This window comes from Chenopodium album, chromosome 16 (genome assembly GCF_948465745.1).
Source record: "Chenopodium album chromosome 16, dcCheAlbu1.1, whole genome shotgun sequence".
Taxonomy (NCBI): domain Eukaryota; kingdom Viridiplantae; phylum Streptophyta; class Magnoliopsida; order Caryophyllales; family Amaranthaceae; genus Chenopodium; species Chenopodium album.
In genome coordinates, this window is record NC_137849.1 from 43,477,743 (window position 1) to 43,490,000 (window position 12,258).

Genomic DNA, 12,258 nt, shown 5'->3' on the forward strand with positions numbered 1-12,258 from the left:
CGGTGCTGCGTTCAGTCTTCTGCTTGGTGGATATACTAGAGTTCCACCTGGAGGATATACTTGTGCACCTGACTACCTATCATGGTTTGGGAGAGTCAGCCATCCTATCGTCACTCCTGATGTTGAGGATGATCACGGTCTTCCTGAGAGGACCAACGTTGATTATGTAAGTTTTTTGTTAGTTGTTTTTTATTTTATTTTTTTTTCCTATAATTACTATTAATACAATTATAATTGTTTGTGCAGTGGGTAGGACGATTCATGGTTACAGCACAGCGCTCACTTAGTGAGTACCCTACGCTATCGAGAGACTCCAGAGCAATGTTGGAGCAAGTGATTGATGATTGGAATGCAATAAATGGACTTAGAGATTAGTTGTCATATGTATTTTAGCTTGGAATTTGTTGTTTTATCTATGTTTTGGATGTTGTTAGTGGACATTTAAGTTTTACACATTTGTTGGAAATTATCAAGTTGACATTTATGTATGAGTTTTTTATTTTCTAATTATGTAGTACTTGCTTAATATATTTTGAAAAGAATTGCTTAAAATAAATTAAAAAATAACCATGTTTATTAATAAAGTTATAAGAAAGTTTAATCAAAATCCACGAAAATACTCAACAGTACTTAAGAGTTGATTAATGTCTGCCACAATTGAAGCCTTCTCTCGTACCTTGTCTCCCACCCATCTACACTTGCCTGACGAGCGTTAAACCACATTGGTGAAATTGGAGGTAGTGGGTGGTCACGATCCATATGCAACCGAATGAAATGCGATCCACCAACAGTTCCAATCACAAATTCACTAGAAGGCCTATCTAAACGTCCACGATTGTTCAACGGTAAAATAGTAGTAGATGGATAGTAGCATGACGGTCTATTTCCTACTCCATAACAAATCACCACCACATTCCATATTGTGGCAATAGCAAAAAAATCTTGTTGTGCTACCATCCAGTGCTCCTCTCCACACGCATCACCGTACCATCTGATCCGGTCTACCTCCCTTTGCAGTCCTGAACCAACCCCTTGGCCCCATATGTCGTAGTAAATCATGCTATACAGCCAAGGGTGAGAACCAACCTCATTTTCCATTTGATGCCGAACCAATCGCCACGCCTCCTGATTTCCGTACAATAAATCTGTTACGTAACAAAATCCGCAGTTCCCATCTCCAATAACGTCCTTAACACCTACGACATAAGGCCAAATGATGTTGGGAATAGCGTAGCTGTATCTGCATTGTCGCATGTCGAACCCGGTACCTACAAAATCAAAAACATAATATGACATATAGTTAAATTAAAATATATTATGTATAAAAATATTATTTAAATCGATAATCACCTGTATCAAATGGGGGTGGCCTACTTCTAGATCGATTCTCTCGCCCACTACGTTGAACATGCTCGAAAAACGAAGGATCCCGCCTATTACGATTCTCGGGTGGTCGTCCCCTTACACGGGGGTTGACTCTAGGCTCCTGAAGGTCATCGTAGTTAGGATCCATCTCACCCTCAATAACTCGTGACACGTGCCTAAGCATCACAGGATCGCTGACAATAACCTGATCAACAAGGTTGCGAAAATGAGCTCGATCCTCATCATTTTCATCAACTATATTAGGAATGTCGACACCATCTCCAATGACAAAGGTCCTCCAATATGGATGAATGTCCTTCGAATACAACCCCTTCCCTGCAGCAATCGAGTCATATATTTGGCACGCACAAGGTAAGCCGTGGGTAGTACATAGAGCACACCCACATCATCGATGGATATCCGTACTCAACCCTCGCATCCTGTTCGTCTCACCGAGAAGAATAGATAGACAATAGTGAAATACCTTTCCATTCAACTGATGTAAAGGCTTATTCTTGTACTTCTAACCATGACTTGTTCTACATACCTCCAATCCATTACGAATGGCTATGATCTTGTTCTCAATCGAGCAGTGCACCTAAGCCCAAACCGTGTCTAAAGAACCTGTTGAACTGTCAATCCAACACTTCAATGTTGAATGCTGGCTCTCAACCCTGCAGTTGTTAACATTGCCGAAGTGTAGTTCCTGGTTTGTCCAAAACAATACAAACTTCTCCTTGTGTACGAGCCAAGTGTCCACAACATATTCAATCACTTTCGGCCATCGACTCCACTTGGTTTTCAACACTGCAAGTTCTTTGTTATATGCCTCTTCAGATGTAGCATTAATCACAAGCCTCCACCTCCCATTTTTGAACTTGGCACCAATCTCCTTTTTTTTCAAACATGGAAGTAACCTTCGCCTCAACATCTTTGTTAATATGCCACACACACAACATGTGTCTTGTCTTTGGAAACACGCTCTTCAACGCTGCACAAAGGCCAAGCTCTCTATCTGTCAGTAGTACCGACAACTCTCTATGATGACTGATCAACAACCTCAAGCACTGAAGCACCCACCGATAACTTTCTTGGGACTCTGACCTCATGAATGCGTATGCAATAAGAAAGTTCTGATTAGTCGGTGTAACCCCAACAATCTCAAAGAATGGCATGCCGTATCGGTTTGTCTTGTAAGTGGACTCCATACCTATCACGTACGGGTATGTGCGTAGCAAATTTGTCATGATCGGGTGTGCCATGAAAGCATGTTGCAACACATTGTTGGAATCAGTAAAAACCCAAGTGAGGTAATTGCTCTGTCTGGCCAAATGAAGCACCTGGTGAACTACTTCTCTTCCCTCGAATTGCTCCATTCTTATTTTACTTCTGCAGTTGTAGACATGCCTGATGTTTGGACGGTCTCCGGGAAACTTTTCTACAAGAGTTCTCATGATATGTCGAGGCGGCACCTTTGCCTGAGTCATGTCACGCACTACCTGCTTAGCAGCAATACTAAGACCGCTAATTTGTCGATGTCCCTCAGGATAAACAACCAAAGAATGATTGTGAGTGTCGTTCAAGCAACTAAGTTTCCAACCATTTACTACTCTGACATACTCAACCTTGAGTTTGAAAGGACAACTGTTTGCCTTGCTTTTGGTGGCTTTGCGTATCGCATTCACCATGTCTCTTATCATGCCCTTTTTTCCACGATCACAACTCACATATCGATACGGTCGACCACTTCGATTGGTCTTGTAAGAAGCCTTCACTAACATAAATCCGAGCGGTCGACAAACATTTTGTGCCCATAGAACAGCATCCTCAAAACTCGAAAACACTTCGTCTGTCAAAAAATGTCCGCTATAGTCCACACCATCACCATCCTCGGACTCAGAATCCTATATAAATATTAATAAAAGTTAAGAACCAAAAAACACGACTAATAATAATAACAATTCTAACAACACACTAATTATAAAATACTTAATATATTCAATAATATAAATAATGATTTAAACCCAATAATCATTCTAATAACAATATTATAATATAAATTTAATAACAATAATAATTTCGACCATGTAAAATCCAATAACAATCAACGTATACGTGAAATCAAAAAATAAATAAATAAATAAAAATCGAAACCCAGAAAACGCCTAGTTTTTTCGAATAACATAGGCTGAAACGCCTAGTTTTTTCGAATAACCTAGGATGTTTTGAAAAAACTAGGCGTTTCAGCCTAGGTTATTCGAAAATTCTAGGCGTTTCCTGGGTTTTGAATTTTTCTTAAAAAAAATATCGCGACGTACTGATTCCGTACGGTTTGACGAGCCTTCGGCGACCGTCAAAGGTTGTGTTTCTGGTATTTCATCATTGTCCATAAGATATAACGAATTTGATTTTGCAAAATTTAAAAAATTTTGTGATTTTGAAAATCACGGTGGTTAGGGTGGTTGACCGATGAGCGTTGGTGGCCGTTGACCACTACAGAGAACGGTAAAAAGTTTTGTATACAGTAAAAGTGTGAAATTAAGGTAAAATTAATTATTTTTATAATCGTTATTATAAGGATAAATACGTAATTTTACTATATTTTGCGGGCGTTAGTTAGATATTCAAGGGCAACGTTTAGCTTTCCACCTATTTATAATCTATGTATTTGGATTCTTAGCCCTTTTCCAATTAATTTTTGTTTGATTTTATTAAATCTGTCTTTATTATCTTTAATATTAATTGTAGATGTCATATGATTTTAATTAATGAAATATAATGTCATTTAGGTATGGAGTAATTATTTTCACTGACCATGATATGTTGTTTTTTTTTTTTTTTTTTTTTTTTTTTTTTTTTTTTTGACATGATATGTTGCTATTGTAACCTAATAAATTTTTTATTTTTATTATTTTGAAAGTGGTAGCCTAGTAATACTGTATGGAGTACTTGGTTTATATACTTTTTAAGTCCCAAATTAATCAACACATTTGAAATAGACACGCAAATTAAGCCGTGAGGAGATGAAAAATCAATGGTGAGCCGTGAGCTCTGTAGTGTTATCATTTTAACTTATTATCTAAAGGGTTTAGGGCTATCTAGTTCATTACTTCTTGCTTCTTGTTGTTGTTGTGGTCGAGATTAAGGTTCTGATATTGTTGTTTTCTTATTTTTATTTTTGATTGTTTATCATATAGAGGACAAAGCGAAGGCTAATAAAGGATGATTCTGAAAAGATAGATTACTTAAGTAATTTACATGACACAATTTTATGTCATATTTTATCCTTCCTTCCAACAAAGTTTGCTATACAAACAAGCGTATTGTCACGAAGATGGAAGTATCTATGGACCCAAGTCCCTGCGCTTGATTTTACTGATATGATAACGCCTGATGTAGATGGTATGAATGAAGAGGAGTATACTAATTGCATGAATTTTATGAGTAAAATTCTACTTGAAAATAATGTATCCCATCTACGACGTTTTTGTTTTTGCTTCGATTTTAACATATTCCACCACTGGGAATCATGGATGGTGAATGCTATCAATTGGCGCAACATCTGTGAGCTCGATATCAACTTGTGTCACGGTGATCCTGTGTTTTTGCCTAGGGAATTTCTGTATGGACAAACACTTAAGGTTTTAAAACTCGGCGACTTTGATCTTGAGGACACACAAAATCCTTTTTATCTACCCAACCTTGAGATCCTCCATCTTGTGGATAGTATGGGGTTTCCAGGAGATGAATTTCTCAAGAGGTTACTCGTAGGTTGCCCTATACTTAAAAGAGCTTGTTATTCGAGAGGGTTGTGGTTTCGAGGACACTATTTACATCGAGTCTTTGACCCTGAAGTCGTTAGAAATAATAGACGTCTATACAGGCTATACTACATCTGGAGCAGGTGATTTGTGCATTAGCATTAAAGCACCAAAGCTTAGGTGCATTACAATCTTTCAAAGAATACAGACATTTTATCACTTTGATGATGTAAAGTTGTTAAGTAAGGCAAAGTTTTGTCATAGTGGTTGTTTTCCAATTGTGACAACTCAACAATCAGCAAAACTTAAGGTAATGTCATCCATCCTCTTGCATTGCTTTGGCTTGATCGACTTTTCGAGTTGCTTATCATAGACTATAGTTGTGTGATTAACAAAACTATTCATTTTCTTGTAGGCTTATCGAACTGAGGATAAGCTACCAATCCTAAAGAATTTGATCCATTTAGAGGTTGAGCTCGAAAATTGGTACGAGTTACTAAAATGTGCTCCTAAATTGAAGTCATTATGTTTTAGGGAGGTAATGAAGCTCATTATTGTTCTATTCTTCTTCTTTTTCTTAAAATTTCGTGTTTAATTTAATGGTTGGAATTGGTTCATTAGGTAAGATGGTGTGACAAGTACGATTGCGAAGATGTGCCAGAGTGTATGTCCTGCCTTGATAGGGTTGAAATTTTCATAAGGGTTATTGAAGATATCAAATTGGAGCTTATATTTGGAAAGCTGCAACAACCTTGAAGGAGATGGTAATTAAGTTGAATTATACGATGAGCACAGAACTAGAGAGAGCTGTTTATTGAATCTTCCAAAATCCTCTCTAATTTGCCAAGTCAAGGTTAAATATTCAGACGACGATGATGAACATCCGTTCTCTCCGTAATCTAGTACTAATTGATCTGTTGATCATCTGTTCTCTCCGTAAATTGATTTGTTGATGAGGATTTGATCCTTTTTTTGTCAAATATCAGTTGTTCCTATACAATCATATAATCTAGATTAATGTGGTAGAATTAGAAATGCTAGCTAGAGATATATTCAAGGCAAATTTATTATTTCGGGCTTCTTCAGCTCGTGACAGTAATTGAGGACCACTGGACCAGTTTCATATTTTCATCAGCCTCTATTATGATTTTAACTCGTCCATTAAACGTTATCTTATAATTATTAAATTTATTATAAGCATTTGAATACCATGCTTTGACTAAACTTTTTGCTTTATTTTAATTTAGGCTAAAGGTGATGTCAAATGTAGTAAAGATTTATTAGCCAGGTGACATAATAGGGCATCTGTTCTCATTAATCTTATAGATTATGTTAACAAGTCCTTAGTTATGTACGTAGTACTTCACGGGAAAAAACTTGTAACTTACTTTATGTTGAACATAGTGATCTTAATTTTAAGATAGTGACTGGCAAGGACGAAATAATAACATAAAAACCATGAATCGGTAAATGAAGGGAGATGCAAGAGACATGGTGGGAAAATAAGGGAGAAATTTTGAAAATCACTTTATAAAAGAGAATGAGTTCTTTTTCACCGGAAAAGTGACACAAGATGCTGTTTTTTTTATATTTTTGTTAAATCAAGTTACTATTTGACAAAAACATTCAATACACAAACTTAACAAAAAACAAGGTAGTTTTTGACAATTTTCCCTTGTTGGTATGATAGATGATATCAATGGTGGCCTGGTGATTAACTACTTGGTGACCTTGTACTTCTGGAAAAATAGAAAAAGAACAAGTTAAAAACCCAATGATTTAAATGAATCTGTAAATTATACAAAAGCTAACAAAGATGTACAAACCTTGATCTTCTTTAATAGATTTCGGGCATATTCATTGTTGACAAAATGATCTCGAACAGGCTGAGAGAAATAAGAATGAAGATGTTTAAAACTCTACTATACTTGACCAATAAAAACCAATGGAGTTCTAAAAGATCAAAAATATACCTGCAGAATTTTGTTCAGTGACTTTGCTAATGCAGATTTCAAGTCCTTAGGGTGCAATGCCTCTGCTTCATAATCAGCAACTACTTCTTCAAAGGTAAGGTATGTTCTGATATTGACAGTAGAACAGCAAAGATAAGTCAAATATAAGAATAGCAAAGTATTTCATAATCAAGACCCAGTAATGGTGCAGGGCTTACTTAGGTCCACCATATGCAGCTTCGCGATCAATAGTAAATTCCTTGAACCATGGCAATACAATGTATTTCACATATTCTAAACATGGATTTTTCTCAACTATCTTTGGTGGACAGTAAGCTTTCTTGATCTTCAAATTAACATCAGCCTAAGAAATACAGACAACAAAATACAATGCTGATCAATAAAAAGTGCTTTTCTTTTGACTATTTAACAGTCAGTTTACAGATCAAAGATCTCTCTAGTATCATACCTCCGAATCATCCATAAAAATCGCAGATGACGGATCAGACTTTGACATCTTTTCTTGCCCTTGGAGCAAGCCAGGAAGCATATCTGTGAGCCACCATCAAACAAACTAAAATAAGTCATCAGCACAACCAATTTATGATCATAATTGATACAACCTAGCTGACACAACTTAAAAGAATACAAAGCAGAAGAAATGCATACGGTGTGATAAAATGATAGGCTTATGCTTTCTTTTGATATCGTCACAGTACTCCCGAGCAAGCACATTGACCTTGCGCTGGTCCATGCCGAGCTGGCAAATGTCCGCCTATTTACAAAATTGTATTTAAATATCACAGTAGAAAAAAATAGTTTTCCGTATAAAGCAATGAACAAAAGGAATGTTAAGAAGGGCAATTCTTATCATAATAACAAAACAAAGTTAGAGAAATAGGTAAAATAATTAACATGAATTTAACATTTTACTACATGCAAAGACAGGGAAAGAACTCAACTATCACAAAAATAATCTTGATTACAAAGCCTGCCAAGACAGATTAAAGGGCAGAGTTACTAAAGTTGTACTCATTATGCCAATATATCAGCCAGCTACATGCAAAGTTAGAGAAATAGGTAAAATAATTAACATGAATTTAACATTTTACTACATGCAAAGACAGGGAAAGAACTCAACTATCACAAAAATAATCAACTCTTGATTACAAAGCCTGCCAAGACAGATTAAAGGGCAGAGTTACTAAAGTTGTACTCATTATGCCAATATATCAGCCAGCTATAACGCGAACACGGCCTAAATAAAAATGACAAGGATGTCAACGGAAAAAAAGAGCATAAACCAAGCAACAGCCAACAGGCCACCAGGTTATAAAATGGTCACCGCATAAGCTAAACATATGACAAAGAGGTTCATTGTTAATAATATTGCAAAATAACATCTATTGAGCACCCTGAATTTGAAAAGAGCAATGACGGAAAGCAAATCATGTAGCATATACGAGTATGATCAGCTCAAGCAAGCATCATCTTCACATGACCACAATTTCTCAAAACATACGCTTTTTATCCTACCTTGTATTTGAGTGTCAGTGAGTGCACAAGTTCTTTTAACTCCACTCCCTATAGTAAACTTTAAGGCATAATATATATGGAACAATTTCAAGAGCTTTGTACATTTTACATTAACTTAGCTCCAATAATATCCCAGTTAACAGTACAGCCGAATAAAAGTGGAGTGAATACTCTTAACAGCATAATATAGTGTACCTTCAGGAAAAAGATATCAGCACATTGCATGCATGGATAAAAGATCTGAGCGCCAGTTAAATCTTCTGGGTCTTCACGACCCATAATTTGACAGCACCTACAAGCAAAAGTTGCATGGGCCATCCATAAGCTTAATTACGAAAGTGAACTTGATAAAAACTAAATCTTATGGAAACCCCGATCACCTCTGGAGCCTTGGCAGCTTGTTCTTGGCGGCTATATCCATCACAAGAGGCCAGTACTCGTGTGCACGCTCATTGATTTCTTTGGAGGCCCACAAAAACTCAACCTTTCCTGAATCAATGTCCATTCCAGCAGCCTTCCAGACTTCAATGAAATAGTTCCCAACTTCTTGTATTTTCTTGATATCACCACCCATTTTATTATTAAGTTGGGCAAACCAGTCTGCGATCCACATTCTTACTCTACAACCAGCAGATAATAACTTGTTCACATTTATTATCTTCATAGCCCCCTGAACATTAAAATAGTAACAAGACCAGAAATCCAACATTAACATAAGTCACAATCACAAACCTTGATAGCTCGCAAGCCCAACTATAAAGGTAAGGTTAGAACACTCTACAGACCGGTCACACAATATTACATCAAGTGAATGTATAGATTGAACATAACAAAGGCCAGTAAATGAACAAAACCCTCGGTAATCACATCATTACTGCAGGGGACGGAACCAATATCCATGTACCCTCCCAACCTAAATTTGGACCTCCTAGACCAATGTTGACACCTCCCACGAAGGTAATGGAGCACCCTCACTACTCAGTTACTCAGACCGGCCAGAGAAATAGGAGCAACCCTCCCATGATTATCAGCCAGATCATATTACCCTACTTTAAAACTGGAGGCCACAATCTCACACCTTTCTCTAGAACATCATTTTAACTTTAGCTGTCTATCATCATCGGAAGGGTTCCCTCGACTAAAACCTCTAAGGTAGCCAACATTAGTTGCCCAGAACAGGGATCAACCTCGACTATCACCTCCATATTCTATACCGGAACAATTACCAACAACAAGCTTGTTCGAGTGTATTGTAAAGAATGCCTATGTTAATTAACTAGGTAAATATTTTAGACCTAGTGACTAAAGTTTAAGAAATCTCAGCGCTAAATTACAACTTCTACTTAACTAAATTTTCCCCTTGCAAGTTATACGATAGCTTGCCATTATCATTTGAAATGTTATTATCAATCCATGAAATTGACAGCATAAACAGCACAACCACTCAATGTATTAAACGTAGTCTATGTTATTCTTACTCCTCATTTCACTCCTTACATACCCGTGTTACATCCTCGACACTCGAACTCAAGTCTTAACACTTGAACACGTACCCGTACCAACATCCGATACAAATCACTAATCATTCATATAACATAAATTAATCCATTTTAATCCCATCCCAACACATATAAACTGATTCCCAGGAATCCCAGCTACAAAACAAAATAAAAACACTAAATTTCGAAAACAAATCAATAAAAAATTAGAATCAAACCTGGGCAATATGCATATGACCAGAAGGTTCAAACCCATCATAGCAAATAGGCTCAGGTTTCTTCGATAGCAGCAACATCAGCTCAGATTCTTGAATACATTCTTCCCCAACACTCTTAATGATCTCAAATCGTTCCTCCAATGTCATCCTATTTCATACAAATCAAGAAAACCCCATTAGAATGAATTCAAATAAGGAGAGAGAAAGTGAACTAAAAGTACGGTGGATTACCCGGTGGCAGAGGATGTTTCTGCGGCGGCGGGGGTAATGGTGAGAGAGTCGAGATTTTCCTCCGGCGGACATTGTTGGTCCTGAGCTTTGTCGACCTCCATTGAAGTTGGTGAGTGAAGAGATGAGAGAGAGATGAATTAGGGTTGTCGAAATTCAGAAGTTTTACTTGTTTAATTGTGTATTTTTTTGGAAAAAAAATTGGGGAAATTAAGGGGTTGTTTATATATGAGGTTTAGAAGGGATCTTGATCGTTCGTTTTTTAATCGACGGCTGTGATAGATGGGATTTTTTATGTGAAAGTAAGTTGTAAAAAAGTCAAATTGGGATAATCTAATAATGAAGGATGGTTCTCTCCAAAATAAATAAATCCTTTTACCAAAAAGTATGAGATAGGTTGCTTGAACAATTATATCTTCTAAAATGTTTATTTATTTATTTGTCTCCATTAATATTAGTTAGTTTTGGACAATTATACCTTCTAAAATGTTTATTTACTTAGAGCATCTCCAATGGCAAGCTACAACATGTTGTAGCTTGTCTTGCCATATCTGATTTTTAAACTACAAAGGTTTCAAGCTACAAAGTTCCACATTGGTTGGCTACAACACCTTGTAGCTTGCCTCATCAAACAATTGTTTAATATTTTTTTTTAATTTTATGTTTATTATTTTATTAAAATTATTGGATACTATAGTGATTTTTTATTTACTACTTGTATATCATAGATGATTGTGGTTTTTTTTTCTACCTTTTTAGTTTATAATAAAACCAAAAAAAAAAAATTAAAAATCAATTTCTGATTCATAAAAATTAAAATGTTTGAAAATAGTGTGATTGAGATAATACCCAAAAAACAAAAACAAAAAAAAAAAAAAAAAAAAAAAAAAAAAAAAAAAACCAGAAACATATCACATATTTATCATATTAAGTACTGTATCTTTTTTTTAATCTCTATCTACTCCGTAGCATTTTGCATGCCAAGTAATTTTACACACATAGTATCCCAATTGGTGGAAATTACTTTGCATTATTATTTTAATTAGGAAAAAAAAAGTATTTTCTTCAAATTTTCAAGCAGTGTTGCTTGAGTGAGCAGTGTTGCTCATTGAAGCAGGTCTTCCAATGTTGTTCCAATGGTCAAGCTACTACTTTAATACTTTTAAAATTTACAAGCAAGACCCTATAATAAACCATTGGAGATACTCTTATTTGCCTCCATTAATTAGTTAGCTTTTTTTTAATTTATTAAAAAATAATGTGCATACATTTATACCCCTAAAAACAAACGACAAATACAAGTTTGTCTGCCAGATAAACGAATTTTTGTTAATCTGGTGGCATTTCTGTAAATATTTTGAAAAAAGTGGTCATTTATTAGTACTTTTGATGAAGTGTCCAATTACTGTTTGCAACTTACTTTTACTGTTTGATAAGGATATTACACATGTACCCCTCAACTAATACTTGAAAAGACGCATGTACCCCTCCACTGGTACTTGAAAAGACAATTATACCTCATTTTGTTTATCTGGGGAATTAACTGGGCACGGCTCAAAAACAAATCTCTTTTTATATTTTTTTCCCCTCATTAATGCTACAAACATCTAAAAATTTGATGTAAGATAAAATCAAAAGAGCTTCCCAAATATTGCTAGCTATGATGAGCGCATTGCGCTCGTTAGCCACCTAGTAAATA

The 12,258-nt window shown here is 35.8% G+C and overlaps 3 protein-coding genes across 3 annotated transcripts; 1 reads left to right on the forward strand and 2 right to left on the reverse strand.

Moving 5' to 3' along the window:
* Positions 1-630: 630 nt before the first annotated feature.
* LOC145584361 (uncharacterized) lies at positions 631-3,755 on the reverse strand. Its single transcript, XM_081641219.1, has 5 exons — positions 3,684-3,755; positions 2,346-3,269; positions 1,990-2,257; positions 1,351-1,701; positions 631-1,268 (listed from the first exon to the last, which is right to left on the reverse strand). The coding sequence occupies exons 1-5, from the start codon at positions 3,753-3,755 to the stop codon at positions 631-633; spliced, it is 2,253 nt and encodes a 750-aa protein (XP_081497345.1).
* A 990-nt stretch (positions 3,756-4,745) lies between these two features.
* LOC145584362 (uncharacterized) lies at positions 4,746-5,882 on the forward strand. Its single transcript, XM_081641220.1, has 4 exons — positions 4,746-5,269; positions 5,370-5,436; positions 5,542-5,664; positions 5,748-5,882. The coding sequence occupies exons 1-4, from the start codon at positions 4,746-4,748 to the stop codon at positions 5,880-5,882; spliced, it is 849 nt and encodes a 282-aa protein (XP_081497346.1).
* Positions 5,883-6,629: 747 nt separating this feature from the next.
* Positions 6,630-10,735, reverse strand: LOC145585461 (tyrosine--tRNA ligase 1, cytoplasmic-like). The gene is made up of 10 exons (XM_081642160.1): positions 10,563-10,735; positions 10,332-10,479; positions 8,995-9,284; positions 8,810-8,906; positions 7,748-7,853; positions 7,548-7,630; positions 7,297-7,442; positions 7,100-7,205; positions 6,953-7,012; positions 6,630-6,865 (listed from the first exon to the last, which is right to left on the reverse strand). Exons 1-10 carry the CDS (start codon positions 10,661-10,663, stop codon positions 6,845-6,847), a joined length of 1,158 nt encoding a protein of 385 aa, XP_081498286.1. The 5' UTR covers positions 10,664-10,735; the 3' UTR covers positions 6,630-6,844.
* Between the last annotated feature and the right edge of the window lie 1,523 nt (positions 10,736-12,258).

Excerpts from the sequence above, each read along its gene's own strand:
- LOC145584361 (XM_081641219.1), bottom strand. The coding sequence starts at position 3,755 with ATGGACAATGATGAAATACCAGAAACACAACCTTTGACGGTCGCCGAA. Across the intron at positions 3,270-3,683 it reads CGTCAAACCGTACGGAATCA|GATTCTGAGTCCGAGGATGG; the intron begins GTACGTCGCGAT and ends ATATTTATATAG. Across the intron at positions 1,269-1,350 it reads GCCACCCCCATTTGATACAG|GTACCGGGTTCGACATGCGA; the intron begins GTGATTATCGAT and ends TTGATTTTGTAG.
- LOC145584362 (XM_081641220.1), top strand. The coding sequence starts at position 4,746 with ATGATAACGCCTGATGTAGATGGTATGAATGAAGAGGAGTATACTAAT. Across the intron at positions 5,270-5,369 it reads CTATACTACATCTGGAGCAG|TAAGGCAAAGTTTTGTCATA; the intron begins GTGATTTGTGCA and ends AAAGTTGTTAAG. Across the intron at positions 5,437-5,541 it reads AACAATCAGCAAAACTTAAG|GCTTATCGAACTGAGGATAA; the intron begins GTAATGTCATCC and ends ATTTTCTTGTAG.
- LOC145585461 (XM_081642160.1), bottom strand. The coding sequence starts at position 10,663 with ATGGAGGTCGACAAAGCTCAGGACCAACAATGTCCGCCGGAGGAAAAT. Across the intron at positions 7,631-7,747 it reads GCCTATCATTTTATCACACC|ATATGCTTCCTGGCTTGCTC; the intron begins GTATGCATTTCT and ends GGTGGCTCACAG. Across the intron at positions 6,866-6,952 it reads ATCTATTAAAGAAGATCAAG|AAGTACAAGGTCACCAAGTA; the intron begins GTTTGTACATCT and ends CTATTTTTCCAG.